The 20017-nt window shown below is 39.4% G+C and overlaps 2 protein-coding genes across 2 annotated transcripts; both read left to right on the top strand.

The window, feature by feature from the left end:
• The first annotated feature begins 1923 nt into the window (after nucleotides 1-1923).
• rsf1b.1 (remodeling and spacing factor 1b, tandem duplicate 1) lies at nucleotides 1924-15679 on the top strand. The gene is made up of 16 exons (XM_057321296.1): nucleotides 1924-3841; nucleotides 4740-4831; nucleotides 5046-5138; nucleotides 5317-5522; nucleotides 6663-6805; nucleotides 7059-9685; nucleotides 9856-10131; nucleotides 10215-10319; nucleotides 10399-10478; nucleotides 10633-10687; nucleotides 10809-10927; nucleotides 11016-11083; nucleotides 11166-11376; nucleotides 11454-11683; nucleotides 12472-12648; nucleotides 12826-15679. The coding sequence occupies exons 1-16, from the start codon at nucleotides 3688-3690 to the stop codon at nucleotides 13356-13358; spliced, it is 5169 nt and encodes a 1722-aa protein (XP_057177279.1). The 5' UTR covers nucleotides 1924-3687; the 3' UTR covers nucleotides 13359-15679.
• A 1883-nt stretch (nucleotides 15680-17562) lies between these two features.
• Nucleotides 17563-19498, top strand: LOC130546247 (zona pellucida sperm-binding protein 3-like). The gene is made up of 8 exons (XM_057321411.1): nucleotides 17563-18144; nucleotides 18221-18342; nucleotides 18437-18540; nucleotides 18626-18803; nucleotides 18874-18991; nucleotides 19061-19146; nucleotides 19223-19311; nucleotides 19388-19498. The coding sequence occupies exons 1-8, from the start codon at nucleotides 17569-17571 to the stop codon at nucleotides 19456-19458; spliced, it is 1344 nt and encodes a 447-aa protein (XP_057177394.1). The 5' UTR covers nucleotides 17563-17568; the 3' UTR covers nucleotides 19459-19498.
• Nucleotides 19499-20017: the final 519 nt, after the last annotated feature.

Genomic DNA, 20017 nt, shown 5'->3' with positions numbered 1-20017 from the left:
GACCACTCTTAACAATCTATATTTAATCTGCTTTCATTATTTAAATGACTTGCAGATCTACAGTACATAATAAAACTCACACACTTATTATGCAACTTCGGCTAAAAGCAGTCTGTCTGGAAAATAATTTTGTTTCCAGCCAATCGGCTATTTCAGAAACTCCCTGCCCTCCTTATTATTAAAACCTCATTGAAGGGAAAAAGACCACCTCTTACAGAACGCATAAATAGCCTTACTTAACAGCTGGCGGTATTGCAGCTTTTTCAATTAAATGAATATCCAGCATCTTTGTGAATGCACAATGAAAATGCATGAGTTACACTCACTTGGGGTTATCCATTAGCAGTTTAAGTCAATAAAGTATTCAGCACACAGTACAGTAGATGTCTTCAAGAAGCGTTTCAATGCCCACGAGTTTCAATCCCAAGAGATCAGAGTGTGTCTGATTGTATAAACTAAAATATTGAATGTATTTGTAATTTGCTTCCACTTGCATGACTAAAAGTATTTTTTACTGTCTTTAATTCTGGTGTGGTACATTGGAGAAGGTAACCAAAGGTAAATGATTTTCAAAGAACACATGATCCATGAACTAAAGAAATATCACCACTTAGCACTACTCCAGTGGTATACTATAAACCACTTTCCAAAATGTATGTGTATTACTGAAAATTGTCTGGAACCACAAATATCAACCATTTTATAAATAATGTAAATATTTTATAAAACTCTGAGTACAGTTTGGAAAACTGACACCAATTGACAACCACTACTGAATGTTCTCACATCACTTATGTTGTTTGTCATTTTATGTGATGTGCTTGCTCAGAGTTTGCTAGGACTGAGGATACCGGTTTGACATTGTTGTCCTGATAATTGGCCTATAGTGTGTATGCTCAGGTAGCTGTTCCCATAATTCAAACGGGTAAATAAACATATTACACCAAAGAAAATATAAAAATGCAGAACGATCTTTTTGGGGAGGGTTAGCTTTTGAGGATAGAAAATATAACTAGCTCAGTCTAAAACCACAATGCCTATGAAACGCAGAGGTGGGTAGAGTAGCCAAAATCTTTACTCAAGTAAAAGTACAAGTAACTAGAGAAATTGTTACTCAAGTAAAAGTAAGAGTCACTATTTTAAAAACTACTTGAGTAAAAGTAAAAATGTATGCAATGAAAAAACAAGTAGCTAGTTACTTAGTTACTTTGTATCTGATTATATAGGCCTATTAACGCACATATTTTAATATTACATTTTAATCAATATTTTTAATTATCATAAGCAGATATCTTTGCAATATCAGAGACTAAAGAATAAACAAACACAGAAGAGACAAGCATTTCTGTAAATTTCATCTAGTCCTGATGTCAATGTAGTTTACACAACTTATTTAGAATAATAGACCATGTCAAACTAAAGCATGAACTAAACTCAGAGCATTTCCTAAGATGACCTAGAACATCTGCAGTGCTCTCTTAAATGAAATACACACTTTTGAACAAAGCTTGTGTTGTGTCACGTGTGTGTTGTGAAACGCTCTTACTTGTAAACAAACAGTAAACAGTGAACCACACGCCCATCAACAAGTTTTCTTCCTTCTGTTCTTCAAATGTATATTTCTGCAAGCCCACGTCTCTGTGTCTGACAGGTTGCACGCATGTTGCAGTGTCTGACGAACGGGTCTCGCGGGTGCGCGCATATGGCGGGCATTTATCATTGCTGGCAAACAATATGACACATTTGCAGTTTTGATTGTATAGATATAGATTAATATCTATGGAAGCCCGTTTCCGCCAGGGTTGGGAATTGTTTTAGATTTTATAAGTCATTATTCTGATTTAGTATCTCAAAATAATGAGAAACTAAGTCGAAATTAGTAACTCATAATAATGACTTAGTATCTCATAATAATGAGAAACTAAGTCGAAATTTCGACTTAGTAACTCATAATAATGACTTAGTATCTCATAATAATGACAAACTAAGTCGAAATTTTGACTTAATAACTCATAATAATGCCCCCACAATGCCCCGGCCTGGAGCCTGCCACACAAAGCCAGACAATCTCGAGCTGTGACCCAGTGCGCATCTTCCACCCCCAAGTGAACATCGCACAAAAAAAATTAAATCATGTGTTTTGTGTTTGCTTCCAATAGAATGCATATTTGTCAAACAAAGAAGCTATCATCTTGCAAATAGGTAAACTAACCCATTGCTTGTAAATATATCGATTAGGCCTATTGTAGTTTAACGTTTTACTTTTAATTGTGCGTTTTACTTGTCGTAAATGATCTTAGAAGTAACCTAAAAATTCATTAAAGTTTTGTACACCAAAGCACCCGTTAACCTTGTCATTTTAAACATTTAAATGATCATATAGGCTACTGTAATTAGGCTAGAAAAGAAAATACTTTACTTATGTAATGAAAATAAGAAATCGCATTGGAATCTAATTTTACATTGTTCTAATCGAAAAAACTTGATCTATCTTTCTATTTGTCATTATTCCTTATCAGTTATCAAAAGGGTAAAGCATACACGTACCTTCACCCCATCTCAAAGCTTGCGTACACGAGCTGAGACCTGTCGTGAGATTTGGTAACAACCGCTCACGTCTATATTGATAAATACCAAGTTTTGCGTGGAAACGACCGTACGCCCAGTTTTCGGTCGTACGCTCGTTTCATAAATGAGGCCGTGTGTGTGTGTTCATGTTTTTAAATCCCGGTGGGGACCTAAACCTGAATGCACACTAACACATGGGGACTCGTGTCACCGTGGGGACCAAAATTGAGTTCCTCATGTGCAAAAAAGCTTATAAATTGTACAGAACGATAATTTTTGAAAATCTAAAAATGCGAAAAGTTTTCTACGATCTTTAGGTTTAGGGGTTGGGTTAAGGGATCAAATATACAGTTTGTACAGTATAAAAAAACATTACGCCTATGGACTGTCCCCACGGAGATAATAAACCAGACATGTGTGTGTGCGTGCGTGCGTGCGTGTCAAGAGCTCAGCTGAGTTTTACCTCTGTTGTGGGGATCATCCAGTTCTCTCTATGGGGTAAACATACTAAATTATGCTTATTCGAAAATATATAAATGCAGACATTTGTCTTTGAAATTTGAGATTGAATTAGGTCAGTATCCAAACAATAGTCTATGGCAAGTCCTCACGAAGACACCAAAAGAAACGGTGTGCGTGTAAAGACGAGAATAGATAAACTGCTAACATCAGGTGCCCTCTGCTGGTAATCCTTTAACGTGATCAAATATTCAATACCTCGGATGGCATTATTTTGAATGCATGATGTACTCATACATATAGTTTAGTGAGCTACAAAAAGTTTTTAATTGATCTGTACGATACTTGAATATAGTATAAACATATCGTATACGTTAGTTTATATAACATAAGAGTAGACCAAACACCTGCACATTCTACTGTTAATAGTCTGCACTGAACTCACAAGCAGTTGTGAACAGGCAAATATTTTCTTTATAGTTGCGGACTGTTTCACGTGCACACCGTGTCATTTAATTAATTCTTTATTACATCTGCTGCGACTGTTTGTTTGTTTACATCGGTTTACCGTCTGCCGCAAGGGCTTCTGGTCCATGTGTCTGCCATAGTCGCGGTGCATTGTGGGGAGGTTGTGGTCCTCCAGCAGCTCGGTTCGGAATAATGTCTGCCTCGGAGGCAGCGGACGTTTCTTCCCCGGGTTTGTGCCCGAGCTTTGCCGTGATCTGCTCGTTTCTGGAGCGGTATGGACCTCTGCTGGACTTACCGGAGGTGTCGTTCCCGGTGCTCGAGCGCAGTCTGCAGGAGAGCAGCGCGGGTGAGCCTCTCCTCCATTGTTGCTATCAAGCCGCTGTAGATGCGTTTACTCTGGGCTTTAACGGGCACTCGGTGCTCCCGTTGCGAGTGACGGTATTTTTGTTGATTGATGTGTCTCTAGTGTACGGGTTTTGCCTGTGATTTCGGTGTTTTGTGGAAGGAAGCGTCTTATTCTTAATGTGTACATCACACCGAAGAGAGACACACTGCTACTTCACCTGGTCTTATATGTGACCTTTTGCATTAGTAAAAATAATTATGTTTGCATATATCGATGCGTGTTTCGTGAAGAGATGAATATTTCTGTTCATTTTTTGGTAAATAAGATTTTGGCATGAATTGGTGCGATGTGGGTAGTGCGCGTGCGCAGAACGTGTAAACTTCTTGCTCTCTCTGCTGGGAGGGAAAAATAACAATATGAGAATAATTTGTCAAACTGTGGTGAATGTAAACAAACGCTATTGTCCGTGATGCTTAAGGATGGAAATTATGAAAACATTGTTTAAACGTCACTCTATTTTATTTTACTTTATTTACAACAGTAAAACTGTATTAATGTAATGTAGAAGTATTTTGGCAGAAGCTATAGCTACCATCGTAAATGTTCGTGTGGGTTGATAAACTGACTGACTGTCTCTGATATACATTGAAAATCCATCAAGCCATGTGGAAAATCTTTGCCAGGTAATAACAACAACATTATAAATGTTGTGTAATCTTCATACAAACTGGTCAGTTATTTTGAAGGAAACCTCATTTGCATTGAGTAGTCATTCAATCAGGAACATTACAAAAATGCTTTACTGTACAAAAATTACACGTATACAAACATGTGTCAGACGGTTGCGTGAAAAATTGTGCATTCATTTTCCTTTCATATATTATTATGTTGTTCGCAGTTCCTAAGCTCCTTGTGGAGCTTCACGTGAAGTTACTGAGGAAAATCGGCAAGTCTGTATCTGCAGACAGATGGGAAAAGTATCTCATTAAAGTGAGTCAGTCACATCCAGCATCAAACATATGGGTTTACTTGTTCTGTTTTTTTTTTTTTAAATAAGTGAGAAGTATGAATTATGAGTTATTTAAATGTGAATATGTAAACATGCATTTGCATAACAAGAGGCTTTGTTGAACTGTTTATACTGGGTCTCATCAGTGTGACGAGGTTATCAGTTTAATTTTGATGTCTCTACTTTTTGTTGTAGCTCTGTCAGGAGTTTAACACCACATGGGCATGGGAGTTGGAAAAGAAGGGTTATCCAGAGATGACAGTGGAATCTAAGATAGGCATACTGAAGGTAAGACATTTGTCGCATTGTTTACTACCCGGTTGATGGCACACACCACTAAATTGCATTGGGTATGAATGTGAAAGCTGCAGTTATGCATTTGTAAAATTCAAGGTGAACGTGTTGTATTTTTGTTTTGTATGTTTGTTAGTATTTTGTTACTTAATCATCTAATGCTTTTCAACAGTACTTGTGTGAATGTCAGTTTGATGACAATGTAAAGTTCAAGACTGCTATCAATGAAGAGGACCCAGATAAAATGCGTCTTCAGCCTATCGGCAGAGACAAAGATGGCCTCATGTACTGGTTTCAACTGGACCAAGACCACAATGTGAGGATCTATGTGGAAGAACAGGATGATCTGGATGGATCGTCCTGGAAGTGTATAGTGAGGTGAGGCTTTTACAAAATTTTCAATGCACAGCAGTTTTTCTTCAGCACTCTTTCATCATGTGGGCGAGTATTCATTTTTCAAAAATGATGCCAACAAGCAAACAGATAAAAATATGAAATGGTTTTTTTAGGGCTGTCAACGTTAACGCGTTAACGCATGTGATTAATTTTTTCAAATTAACGCGTGAAAAATATTTAACGCAATTAACGCAGCATCCGTTTGTTTTGACATTCTTTGTCTAGCGTTACATTATGTAATCACGCTCTTATTCGTGTACAGGCTTTTAAACCACTTAAGCGCGATTTGAAACAGTTGCTTTGACGCGTTCAATGAAGATAGACAGCTTCTAAACTGTGGGACGCGGCAAAACGCAACGTGAGGTCCAGTCTGGTGTAAACAGTCATGGGCTGAAGGCTGCGTCGGTGAATCACTGTCAGACAGCGCATCCGTGTTAAGTTCTCTTTCGTGCTTGAATGGATAAAACCACACAAGATTATGTCAGAAAGCCCGTTTTGTCTCGCTTTTTGTTAAGCACAGACTTCAAAGTGTAAAATAAAATCTTAAATGAATGCAAAGAGTGCGGTGATGGTCAAATCTGCGTACTGAGACAGCTCTTAAATGGGCCGCGTTCTTAAACGTGCTGCTGTGACTCCTGTCACTAATGTTAATCAAAGAACAAAATAAAAGAGGAAATCAATGTGATTTTGTAGCTTTAATGAGAATTCTTCTGCATTTAATTTATAATTTAGCATTAAAGACTGTAAAGTGTTTGAGAACTTCCTTCAATTTCTGTATATTTCATGATAGCTCTCAATTATATTGTTGAATGGCTATAATTAGTGTTAAAATAATCAATTTAATAGAGACATCAGTTACAGTACTAATATCAAAATGTTTTTTTTTCATTCATAAAATGATGCGGTTAAAGAAATATGTTGTTTCTACATCAATTTGAAGATTAAATGTGAAATTATTCAAATGTAAAAGTATATTTTAAAATATTATTGTTATGTGTGATTAATCACAGAAAATGTGTGATTAATCCGATTAATTTTTTTAATCGATTGACAGCACTAGTTTTTGGGGTTTTTTGCTAAAAATGCAAAATATTGTAACAACTTGTAATTTACCAAATGCAGAAATAGAAATGACCTGGCTCAGATTCTTGGGCTTCTGAAGACTCAGATTGATCCAGCGTTATTGGTGAAGAAAGATCAGGAGGAGGGGCCGTCCAGTAACAGTCCGAGTCCAGACGATGAGGAGAACAAGAAGGAGGGTGAAGGTATGGGAGATACTGTATATTGGCAAAAAAAGTTTGAATAAACAAAATTGTGTTTCTGTACATTCACAATGTCTCTGACGTTGAAAATGGATTCAGATCTACTATGTATTTACTGTTTATTCCCTTACTATGTACAAAAATTAAATGATAACCTGTAATGGCAAATAAAAAAATAATGTGAAACTAAACCTGGAACACTGCATTCACGAGTTAAAAAGTGGGTTTTAACTGCGTGTGTTTTGGCTTCCTGCAGAAATCAAAAATGAGAAAACAAAAGACACAACATGTCCTGATCCATCAGAAAATAAGGAAAACATATCGGAGAAAGAGGTGAAGCAAGAGGTCACACAGGCCACGGAGGCTTCATCAGAAAAGGACACTGACGTGAAGGAAGAGCTGCAGAAACATTCAGAGACGCCAAATGGAACTGCCGTTATTACTGGACCAATTAAAGAAGAGCCACTGGATGAGGAGCCGAAAGTCAAAGACCCATCAACAACTTCACAGAATGCAGAACAGACAGAGGAGATGAAGAGAAAAGCTGCAGAAGAAACTCAGAGAGCCCTAAAAAATGACCATCAAGCTAAAATCCCCTTAAAAAAGCGAGAGATGAAACTAAGTGAAGACTTTGACTGCATCACCGTGCGAAATACACCTGTCGCTCCTGTGAAGGAATCACAGACGCGTAATGATGAAAGCAGATTAAGTGGCGAGAAGATCAACGGGCATGTTCCCCACCCGAAAGAAAAAGAGAGCGAAACGCAGAAAGGGTCAGAAAATCTTCAGAAGGAAACAACAGAGAAGAATTCTGAAAATCTGCTTTGTGAATCCAAAAAGGAGAACAAGGAAGATCTGATGGAGGAAAAGATGGACACCAGTGAAACAAGACTGTGTTCTGAGGAACAGATGGAAGTGGAGAAACCTGAGGAATCCTGTCCCTCTGTCATAGAGGAAAAGAAAGAAAAATCAGAAGCTTCTCATGCAAAGATCCCTGTTGAACAAGAAACATCAGCAGTTACTGAGCCATCAGAAAATACAGCTAGTGTTGAAATTATAACTGAAAATAAAAACATTCCCAATAGGGTAAGTGCGGGGGATTTGGATGCTTCAGAACTTGCAAAAGAACAGCAAAAGAACGATTTCTCAAAAGGAGAACCACAGAAAGATTTGACACAAGAATCAAAGAAAGATCTATCACAAGAAGATCCCAAGAACGATATCCTGCAAGAAGAAGAGCCCAAGAAAGATGTCCCACCAGAAGGGCCCAAGAAAAATGTCCCACCAGAAGAAGAGCCCAAAAAAAATGTCCCACCAGAAGAAGAGCCCAAGAAAGATCTCCCACAAGAAGAAGAACCCAAGAAAGATCTCCCACATGAAGAGCCCAAGAAGGATCTCCCACCAGAAGGGCCCAAGAAAAATGTCCCACCAGAAGAAGAGCCCAAAAAAAATGTCCCACCAGAAGAAGAGCCCAAGAAAGATCTCCCACCAGATGAAGAGCCCAAGAAAGATCTCCCACATGAAGAGCCCAAGAAGGATCTCCCACAAGAAGGGCCCAAGAAAGATCTCCCACAAGAAGGGCCCAAGAAAGATCTCCCACAAGAAGGGCCCAAGAAAGATCTCCCACAAGAAGGGCCCAAGAAAGATCTCCCACAAGAAGAACCTGAAAAAGATCTTTCAAAAGAAAGTCCAAAACCTCACAAAGACAAAAATGACTCCAATAAAGACCCTAAAAATCAAGATCCATCAGAACAGACAACAATTGTGTCCAAAGATACTGAACAATCTACCACTGCAATGGAGACCAAACAGTCCCAGCCCTGTAAGACAGAGAATACCTTTACCCATGAAACAATCAAAACACATTTTCACACAGAAGAGCCACCAAACCCATCAAATCTTGGAGAGAGTCAAGTGAATTGCAGTCCAGAAGAAATAAAACCTCACCACAGCACCATAGAAAAAGAGTCCAAACCTGAAACAGCTACTGTTTCAAACTCTGAAGTTCTGTCTGAAGGAGACAAGCTGTCAACTGATGTTCCCTGCAAACCTTCTGAAGGCCCTCAAGACAAAACAGGTGAGCAGTCCGCCTACTCTAAATCGGCTTCTGCTGAGGTTGTAAATTCATCTGTTTGTGATTCAACCAACAAGAAAACCACAGAGAAAGTGACATGTGAGGAAAAATGTGATACAGCTGCGACAGAAGAAGAAACGTCTGAAACTATGAAAGACAAAGGTGAGGAAGATCTTTCAGGTGAAGTCAGTGAAGACGCAAATAGAGCTAAAGAGTCAAAAGCTGAAGGAAACAGTTCTGAGAAACATGCAGATTCAAAGAATCGGAACACCGATCACCCAGTGGACGTCAGTTCAGAGATCGCTAATCCTGATGACATTCAAGGATCTGAGACCAAAACAGAAGAGAAAAAGGAATCTGATGTTCCTCCAGATAGTAAAACGATCCCAAACAAACAATGCGAGGACGACAAAACCAGAGCTTCAACAGAAGAATCAAAAACAAGTGATGTTCACGATGAGGTTAAACCAGGAGAGGAGCAAGAAGAGACGAGTAATGCGTCTTCACAAACGCAACAAGACAAAGGACGTAAGAAGACCAAGATCCCAGCTCACAGACGAAAAGTGGAACTCCAGAGAGAGGAAGCGAGGGGGGATTCAGAGTCAGAGACGACCGACGGCAGATGCTTGAGGAGATCTCCGAGGATCTGTAGACCTACCGCTAAACTGGTGGAGATCCAAGATAGGAGGGCAGAGAGGAAGCAGGCGACTCCGGCATCGGAGAAGGATAAAGAGGAAGAGGAGGAAGAGGAGGAGCCTGTGCAGAAGAAACCGAGGAAAATGGAGACAGATGGCCAAACAAAACCAAAGGTACTTACAAACTTTATTGACTGGTTAAAGCAGACTTCTTTGACACTTATACAACACACGTTTAACTCAGTTTTCACAGAAATTTTCGGACTATTTTGCTATCACAACATTGTTATATATTTGATATAAAGCAAATAAAATTAAAAGCCATTCACAATGTAACCCATCAGGGTGGGAGGCGCCGAAGACGGACACGATGGTCTCGCATGAGGCGTAAAAAGAAAGGTTCGGACGACGATGACGACACCGTCGAGGAGAGTGTAAGCGAGGAAGAGGAGACGGAGGAGGACGACAGCGATGAAGATTACAAGGTGGAGAAGACCATGAAGAGAAGGAGGAACAGAAACCGAGAGCGGCGCAGCTCCGACTCGTCTACCTCCTCATCAGAGGGTGAACCCAACGATGACCCTTGCAAACACTGTGGCCTTCCCAATCATCCCGAACTGGTGCGTCTGCGAGCTGAAAAACACCTTAAATTTAGTCTCAAAGTTGCCAGTGTGTCTTGATTTCTCAGTTTTTGTTTTGGTAGATACTCCTGTGTGATTCCTGTGACAGCGGCTACCATACTGCCTGCCTGCGACCTCCGCTCATGATCATTCCAGACGGGGAATGGTTCTGTCCCCCCTGCCAGCATGTAAGTGAATACAGACAGGATATTTGTGAGTCTTGATTTTTGGGTAGTCAGGTGGTGATATCGTTTATTTGTTTTGCAGAAGCAGCTTTGCGACCGGCTTGATGAACAGTTGCAGAACTTAGATGCCGCTTTGAAAAAGAGAGAACGTGCAGAGCGAAGGTGAATAAAGACGAAATGATATCGGAAAACCACATTTCATGCAGTAGCTCCATTGCCACTCACATTTCCGCTGTTTAGTTAAAAAATAACATTTATAGAGGAGAATTTTTTGTTAAGGCCAAACGGGTCCCACAATTAATGTTTTTTTTTACAGGAAAGAGCGGCTTGTGTACGTTGGCATTAGCATGGAGAACATCATTACACCCACTGTAAGTGCTTACCAAGATAGTAATTAATATTTACAATATTTGTATTAATTGTATATATTCTATATATTACAATGTTTAACAGGAATCAACAATTATATACATAGTCATTTTTTTATTTAAGGTGGAGGTGGAGGAAGAAAAAGAGGTGGATATAGTGAAAGAGAAGGAGAAAAAGGAAATAAAAAAGAGCAAAAGTTGGGGGCGAAGGTCAACCAGGGCCAAAAAATGCATAAGCTACAGGTACATCATCTCCCATCAATATTTACAATCATTTATCATCTTTTCTTATCTTAAACATTTACAATATTATCTTTATTTGCTGTTTCAGGTTTGATGAATTTGATGAAGCAATCGAAGAGGCAATTGAGGAAGACATCAAAGAAGCTGAGGGAGGAGGTACATAAGCATTTTCTTCAAGCTCTCTTCTGCTTTTTCGCTTTGTGCATGCACATTGCTCAAGTGTGATGTTTTTAAACAGGAGCCGGACGGGGGAAGGACATGGCAAACATCACCGGCCACAGAGGAAAAGACATGTCCACCATCCTGCAGGAGGAGGGTAAGGAGAACGGCCAGCCGCGGCAACCCAGCGCAAATCAGAAGAGAAAGAAACGACGGCGTCTCAACGATCTGGACAGCGATAGCACAGTGGACGAGGAGGAGAGTGAGGACGAGTTTCGTCTTACTGACAGGTAACATTAAAACATTTCAATCACCATTGTTTGTTTGTTGTGAGAGTCGCAAGCTTAATTCTCAGACTGGTCCACAGTTCGGAGGAAGAATTTGTGGTGTCCAATAATGACGCAGAGAGCGAAGCAGAAGTTCAGTCCAAAGAAGACAGCGATTTTGGGAGTGACGGTGACAACCCGCGGATACGACCTTCAAAAAGGCAGGCCAGCCGGGGGCGAAGGAGACTGCCGCCACGCAGGAGACGCAGACCCAGAGGATACTCCGATGATGAGGAGCTTGAAACTGATGAGGAGGAAGAGGAAGAAATTGGTGAGACTTTCACTTGCATTTATCTCATGGTGTTTTGTAAAAACAGGATACCAATTAGTGCAATAGAACTTGCATAGTTAACTTTATGAGAACTGTAAGTTTTATCCAAAACAACATTTGTTTAGCTAGCCCATATTTATAAAGATATACAGTATATATATGTATATATATATACATACTGTATGTACGGAAAAAGTCCAGTTTCTGTTGAATTTCAACAAAATCAACCCTCGGGAGTGATTTAAAGTCATCCTACAGCAATGTGAAAGACTGACAGCATGACAAGACCCATGAAAACTGTGATAAAAATCAAGGTCATCACATACAAGTAAATTTTGAACTTTTAAAAAATACATGTAGAAAGATTGCTGTTGTATTGCTTAAAAGTGAATGTGAACTTGTTTTCTTTTTCAGTATTTGAGGTCTGAAAAAATATAGAGCATATTTTCTGTTCTTTTGACCTGTTTCTCCAGTTCATTTTCTGCAAATAAATGCAAATAGAAACAACATTTTTATTTGAAATCTGGGAGAAATATTGTTAGTAGTTCACAGAATGAATAAAAAATAATAATGTTACCTAAAAATTAATAGATCAATTCAAAACCACTATTACTACTTAGTAAATTTTTAAATCAGAAAAACTGATTTTAAAATATATATATAATAAAAAAACTGTAGGAATAGCAAATAAACCTTTTTTATCTCAACCTTTTTTACATCATTGTTTGATGTTTCATATTTGCTGCTAATTTCCCATATGCTGATGGTGTGTGTGTGTTTGTGTGCAGTGACGGAAGGCTCTAGTGAATTCAGTGACAGTGATCTGGACGTCCGCTGCCGCCGGTCCCACAGAAGCCGTAAGCAGCAGGTGAATTACTGTGAAAGTTCCGATTCTGACGCCTCGCAGGGCAGCACCAAGAAAGACAAAAAGAAGCGCAGACGCCTTTCCAGCTCTGACAGTGAAGGTCAGTCCTATTTACAAATCATTTACGTCATTATTTATGGACTTTACAGATTGAAAAGCTGCTAAAATCAGATTGTGAAAGACATGTCTTGTGACTTGTGGCAGCAAGCAATGGAATAGCAGCGCACTAAAATTATTCAGACTAATTTGATTTGACTTTTTCCTTATGTTCTCACAGTTAGCTTCCAGTCCGGGGACTCTGATGAAGAAGAGAGGAAGCCCAAGAAAAGAAGAGCAGACTCATCCGAGGAAGAATCCAGAAAACAGCGCAGACGTCTGTCCCTCAAACGCCGGAGGGAGTCGGAAGATGATGACGACGACGATGACGATTCGGACGAATCCGAGGAAGAAGACCGTCCTATACGCAAGCGCGTGAACCGCATCGATTCCGATGACAGCGAGAGTGAGGAGGAGGTGAAGAAGAGCCCGACAGAGAAGGACACAGAGGAGACCGTCGTCAAAGGGCCCAGTCCACTGGACTACAACTTGGTGGAGCTTCCTTCCACGAATGGACAAAGCCCAATGAAGGGTTTAGAGGGTCTCATTTCACGACCTGGAGCGGGGCCGCTGCCTAAAAACAGCAACGCCCCTTCAGCTGTATCCATGGCGGAAAATGGCCTAGAGATGCCCCCCCAGCAGGAGGAAGATGAGGATGACCTTTTGGGCGTCACAGACCTCGTAGACTATGTCTGCAACAGTGAACAGTTGTAAGACCTTGCATTCTTTCTTTTTTTAAACCTTCATCCTACGCGTCCACTGTCAGCATCATCCATATTGTATGATCTTGACCTTACTCTCGGATCCCGAACCGTACACGATCCCTGTTTAATGGGCTAACAGACGAGACCAGAGACTGAATGCTGCAGAGGTCTTGGATTCTGCCCTCAGTGGCACATCATAGCTGTAAATATTTTATTGAGCAAAAGTATCAAGGAGAGGAGAAATTCTTTCCGAGAAAATCCCCTGAGATATTTTTCTTTTCAGTATCTTTTTCCTTCTTTGGTAAGAGGGATGTGTCTCAGACACAAAACCCTCTCTGAAAACAACCTCTAAAACCTCTTTTTACACTAACCACATAGCCATGCTCATTAATAAATCAGACGTCTGACTTAGAGACTTGTTTTGGGTTGATATGAGTTTTCACATTTTTGCACATTTCAGAAAGAAGAAAAAGAGGGTGGAGCTTGGACCCAAAGTGGGTGGACTTGGTATGCTGGAAGAGGGCGGGGTTAGTGTGGATGGCCATCAGATGAAATAAGCCAAGCCGCATTTTTGAAGTTTCACACGTTTGATATTTGCACAAAAATGCTAATATCTTTTGTTCCACTCTGAGGCTCTTTTTAAACGTTCATCTTATAATCTGATTGGAGTGGAAATCAAATTTCTACCGATTGGTTTTACAGTGTCATTAGGTGGGAAAGGTTTTTATTAAATGATGTCATTATAAGCTTTGTTTTGTTATACTATTTATTATTACTAAAATTGTCATTTGTAACTGAGGTTATTATTGCTTGGTCAAACAGCTGCTTCCATCATTAAAGCAAAAAATGTCTAGTGCAAAGCTCATTTTCTAATTCGATTCTTCACTTGTACTCCTATCATTTATGTTATTCTGAAATTTTTATTTTTTTTAGCATATCCCCATTTTTTTTTGTTTAAACACTATTCAATCAGGCAGCTTGTTGATGCTTCAAATGCCAAAACTTTTACTTACAGATTTTAACTTACAATTTTTTTTACCACTCTGATGTGCAGTTTGTTTTTATGAGCGATTCCTCCCTTAGAGAAGTTTAGGGTTGTTCATCTCATGACGATCAAAGGGATTCATCTTTTTTCACCTGTCCTGTTTGTCTTTTTCAGTGCACTATATTCAACCATGTTTTTGTATAAATATAACCATTGAAATGTTTTGCTTTTTTAAAATGCGTACTAGTTATGTGTTGACAATGTTTTTTCGTCACTTTATAAAGCAATACATTTTTCCTAAAGATACACGAAAGAGATTCATCATGTTCTGGTTCACAATACAGAATCATCTATTTTTAAGGACGGATTTTGGTTATCTGGTTTTCAGCCCCTCTACTGCAGGCACACTGAAATCGGAAAACACATACGAGAAAAGTGGTATGATCTTGCATTATCCTTGTGTGTATATCTGCAGTTTTCTGCTGTAACATAGTAGAAGCATTTTTAAATCATTGAAACTACACATGGCAGTCCTTCATGATTGCAGCCGTTTATTATTTGTTTTGTACATTTGTACCTGTCCAAAGTGAGTTAGGGCATGTCTTACTGTTGTTTTCATCAATACATTGAATTGTTGTTTTTGCTTTTAAAGTTTTCAGTCTTGTCCTGTTTTCCACTGATTGCTAAAACATTTCCAAGAGCATCTGATGTAAACCCCAAGAAACAGTGTAATTGTTGGAATGTCAGCGTTCGACAAAAGCTATGTAAAAATTGTCTTGTAAAATAATGTTTATTCTTGGCATGCACATACGTTCTAGATGGATTTATTTGCTGTTGCAGCATTTGGGGAATCGAGATTAGATGACACGAAATCTGATTTCTCACAAATTTAGTGCCACTTTTTTACAAATTAAGATCAGAATGCCAGTTTGACTGTAGATACAAACTTAAAGCTCGAGAGCACCGTTAGGTACTATTCCACATCTCCTGGTGTGTTTTATCAGTATTGGGCCAGTGCTTATGATAAAGAGAAGAGAAAAACAAAGGTACAGACACTGATTAAAAGCTGTGGCCCAGCTTTCATCATGATATGCTTTATATTTGTATTTCACAATCTGATGAGGTTTAATAATGGATTCCGGCCCCAGTGTTTTCAGATATTTGGCTCATGTAGATTGACAGCGGATGGAAAGATTGAAAGAACCTCATCTGGTTCTAGCTTTTAGAGATGTCCTTTGTGTTTGTCTGTTCCTCTTTTGGACGTTTTTGTTAACTGTATTGTAATTTCTTTCATATGATTTACAATCTTGTACATTTGTCATAATAAAAAATGAAATTAAATAAAACCTGGGCATTGACAGTGTAGTGTTTACAGAACTTCTTAAAGGAGTCTTGAAAGATAATAGACCCTTAATTCCAAGCACCATGGACAATGTAAACCAAGCAAGAGAATTATCATTCACAATACACAAATATATTCATAATAGGAGAAAATGAGTGGATATTTAATGTAGCTTTCTGATTAAATGAGATAAAAATTAAAAATATGTTGTTATTTTTCTTCATTTTGGTATTAGAATACGCTCAGTCACCTGTTTATGAAGTTGCAATTCATATAGTGACCACATGGTGGCAGATGCGTCCAATTTGTGATAACTGCGCTTCTACACACTTCAGTCAACACAGCATAGCCTACAGAACAAAAACAAATTTATAGCCTAAGTTTCAATATCACCCAAAAGTAATAATTTGGATTACAAGCATAGCTTAGTGTAAAGATTTAGATTTAAAAATTGCATGAGAAGCGTAGAGATTTACCCTGCTGAAGCATAACCTCGTTTGGTGTTTTTTCAGTAGGGTTGACCACCTCAGAACACAAAACCAGTCTTGAGTTTACTAACACAAAACCAGCACTAACCTTTACTAATCAATTTTCCATTGAAAGCTGTATCTGCTACAGTTGAAGCAAAATGAGTAATGAACACACAATAAACAACTGTATTTCTATCAACATTAAAAAAGTAATGGTCAAGTTAAAAACTGTAAATATGGGCAATTTAAGATGTTTTTCAGTTTATCTTTAAACAGTGACTTCATCAGCCTTTGCCAGTTTTTTTCTATTCAGATGTGCCCATGTACAGTATCAAATACAAACCAGTTTTCCTGCGACTCATCGTCACTGAAAAGGCCTTTGCAAAAACAGCAAGCACCATCTTGAGTTTGTGATGTCTGCACATGTTTCTCTTCTGGCAGTGTAACATTGAGTGTGTTAGAAAGTCAGCTGAAAATCAAGATGTGTAATGAAACAGGGCCCAACCATGTAAACGTTGTGTTAAAAAGTAGATGTGTCACTCTTTGTTGTTCTTAAAAGAAAAACAGGATGAGAAAATGTTGACTGGCTGTGTTTCATAAAGAACAAAAAAAATACTTTGAGAACATGTTTGTGTTCTACTTTGCAAATGTATTTGTGAACCATCTATTTTATGACTAAGATTCTCCTGTGTATTTTAAAACTAAACATGATTTGATGACAACGGTTTCTTTAGTTCCTTTATTTTTTTATCTTCTATTATCTTGTGTTATTTGTATTGTTTTTTGCACTTACTGGGTTGAATTCAAACTTTTTAGAAGGTGAGTGACATTACTTGTTTTAAGAATTCATAAAGTGTCTCATGAGATGCAAACTGTCCCATTTTGTCGCTGTGCTGTCCAGCGTAACATAGGTCATGCTGAATCAAGTTTAACATACAACCACATATTCTAGATTCGTACACACATTCTAATCACAATGCAATTGGAATGGGAAGAAAAAGGATAAATTCACAATAAACTGTTATGATCATGGTCCCTGTGAAGATGTGAAGAAATATGTTTGTTTATTAAGCTTTATTGTTTTAGATTCTGTTTTCTACGGTATAAAGCTGTGTGTCTGAATTCATAAAAAGTACAAGAAACATAAAAACAAGTGCAGCTATGCTTTACGGTTGGTTGTGTTTTAACTTGAGAGGTCGACTTAAAATATGCAATAGTGTAGCTCTTAATACAAGAACCCACATCCTGATTTCCATCTGCGTAATAAATGTCCAACAACTTACCTGTTGCAAGCTGGTTAGGTAAATGAACAAGTCTAGAGAAGCATTACGCTAATCACTAGAGGGGCGGAGCCATCCTGATTTCCAGGTGTATAAATTTTGATGCTGGGTTCCTAATGCCTCATGGAAACTCAAGTTTAGCAATGATGGGGATGTGGCTAATTGGATTTGGCTTGGTGCTTGCATTTGGCTTGTCTGATGCACAATGGCGAGGAAGATCAGCTCAAACTCAGACGCCTCGTACATTTAGGCCTGGGTCACAGATGCAAGTTCCTCTGCAGAGTGAAACCAGGATGCCCCTGTTTCCCCAAACGAACAAGCCCATGCTTGTGCCACAGAGATTTCCTTCTCAGTTTTCAATGCAGACCCCTGTTATGGCTGGTGGAAGGCCAGGTCAAGATCCTGTTGGTGTTCAGTCTAAACCGCTTTTGCAGGGCCCGATGGAAAAACTGGTGTGGACCTTTCCAAGAATGCCAGAAGAACCGATACAGCCAGAGATTCCTTTTGAGCTGCGGTACCCTATTTCTCCCAATAGTGTAGGGGCTCTGTGCCGTGAGAATTCAGTGTATGTGGAAGTGATGGAGGACTTCTTTGGGACTGGAAAACCACTAATGGCTTCTGGTTTTGCACTGGGAGGCTGTGGACCAACAGGCCAGGACAATAATGCTCGAGTGCTCCTCTTTGAGTCAGAACTGCATGGATGTGGGAGCATGTTAACTGTAATAAGACTGATCCTCTTACCAAAAGTCTTTTTAAGTTCTAAATAATTCTTGAGTAACATTCTTGTTTCTTTAGGTGACCGAAGATGAGCTTGTTTATACCTTCACCCTGGTCTATTCTCCCCAAGAGGTTTCAAATGGTGATCCTGTTGTCAGGAGTAGTAGTGCTGCGGTCAGTATTGAGTGTCACTATCCAAGGTAAGGTTCTGAGTTCAAGATGGCTGGATACTCAAACTTGTGTGTAGTAAAAGATTTGGCAGTTTGTGTGACCAACTTTTTCTACAATCTACAGAATGCGTAATGTGAGCAGCAATGTCCTGGTGCCCGCTTGGGTACCATATGCAGCTACTAGGGTCGCAGAAGAGCGGTTGGTCTTCTCCCTCAAGCTTATGACTGGTTTGTATTATACAGCTTTAGCTTTTAATGTAGTTTCAACTTAACTTTGTAGACCTTGTCTATTTTTTTTTTTTCCTTTAAACAGATGAGTGGCAGTTTGAGAGACCTTCAAACCAGTACTTCCTGGGTGACATCGTGAATATTGAGGCCTCTGTGAAGACATACAACCATGTACCTGTCCGTGTGTTTGTGGACGGTTGCATAGCCACTGCGTCCCCTGATGTGAACTCCACCCCCAGATACTCCTTCATTGAGAATAATGGGTAAGACATACCTGTTTAACCAGCCTATCCTAGAAGTATTGCAGGGTGTTTAACTTTGTTTCTTCACCAGGTGCTTGGTTGATGCCAAGTTCACTGGCTCGAGCTCCCACTACCTGCCTCGGACTCAAATTGATAAGCTGCAGTTTCAGCTGGAGGCTTTTAGGTTCCAGCAAGTGAACAGTGGGCTGGTATGTATTTGCCTTAGTTTTGAGTACATTTTAGTGCACTATTTGGAGACCTGAACCCTGTCTTTGCAGGTCTACATCACATGCATTTTGAAGGCGGTTCCTGTAGCCACGCCAACAAATCCTGCACAGAAGGCTTGCTCGTTCTCCCCTAATGGGTATGTTGCCCCCGAAAAGCCTTCACTGGGTCAGTACGGTGATGTTTATCATTGAGGATGTGTCTTTGTTTGGCAGGTGGGTGTCTGTAGATGAATCTGATCAGGTGTGTGGCTGCTGTGACTCAACCTGTAGCAGCAGTAGTGCAAGCGATCAGGTTCTTGGAGGTATGAGTTAACACATTGACTAACTACAAATGATTATGGTCTTGGAAGTTTCTTACTACTTGTCTGTTCTTCATAGGGCTACGGTGGGAGCAAGCATCTGTTGGGCCCCTCAATGTGAAAGAATTTGGCTTCGGACGACTAACTTGAAATGACTGATGAATAAATGGTTTTTGTGTGATTTATACATGGTCTATAAGTGGTCGTCCTTCAAGAGTTCTTGCACATCTCATTTGCCATTTTATGGTTCTGATTTGTCACTCCAAGCCCTTCTACCTTGTTGAGTGGTAATTTGGGTGAATACTTGTTACAGGAATTTTACTTTATTTATTATTTTTTTAATATAATGTATGGTAGCAGTGGTGTTGTTGGGGCTATATGCATGCATACGCTTGTATGCTTTTTCCACAGCGCTGTTTGCGTAACAACTTCTAAAGATCTATATTTGAGTATACCCACTTGTTCTCCTGCTTGACGTCTCCAAGCTGCTTTTGTAGTTGCTGTCCCTTTAACTGGATCGCATTCACAATGCAATCATACAATTGGTACATTTCTTAAGTTCACAATATTTCTTGCGGCCCCGCCTCCGACAACCACGTCAAGCGCATCATCTTCAGTGCTGGCAATGCGCCAGCGAGGTCGTCCTGTCAGTGACTGAAAGAGTCCCGCTGAAGCGGGTAATTTTACATTTTCTCTATCCTCTTTCCCT

This window comes from Triplophysa rosa, linkage group LG22 (genome assembly GCF_024868665.1).
Source record: "Triplophysa rosa linkage group LG22, Trosa_1v2, whole genome shotgun sequence".
NCBI classification, from domain to species: domain Eukaryota; kingdom Metazoa; phylum Chordata; class Actinopteri; order Cypriniformes; family Nemacheilidae; genus Triplophysa; species Triplophysa rosa.
The sequence above is the reverse complement of the archived record's forward strand: the minus strand, read 5'-3'. Positions and strand labels throughout refer to the sequence as shown.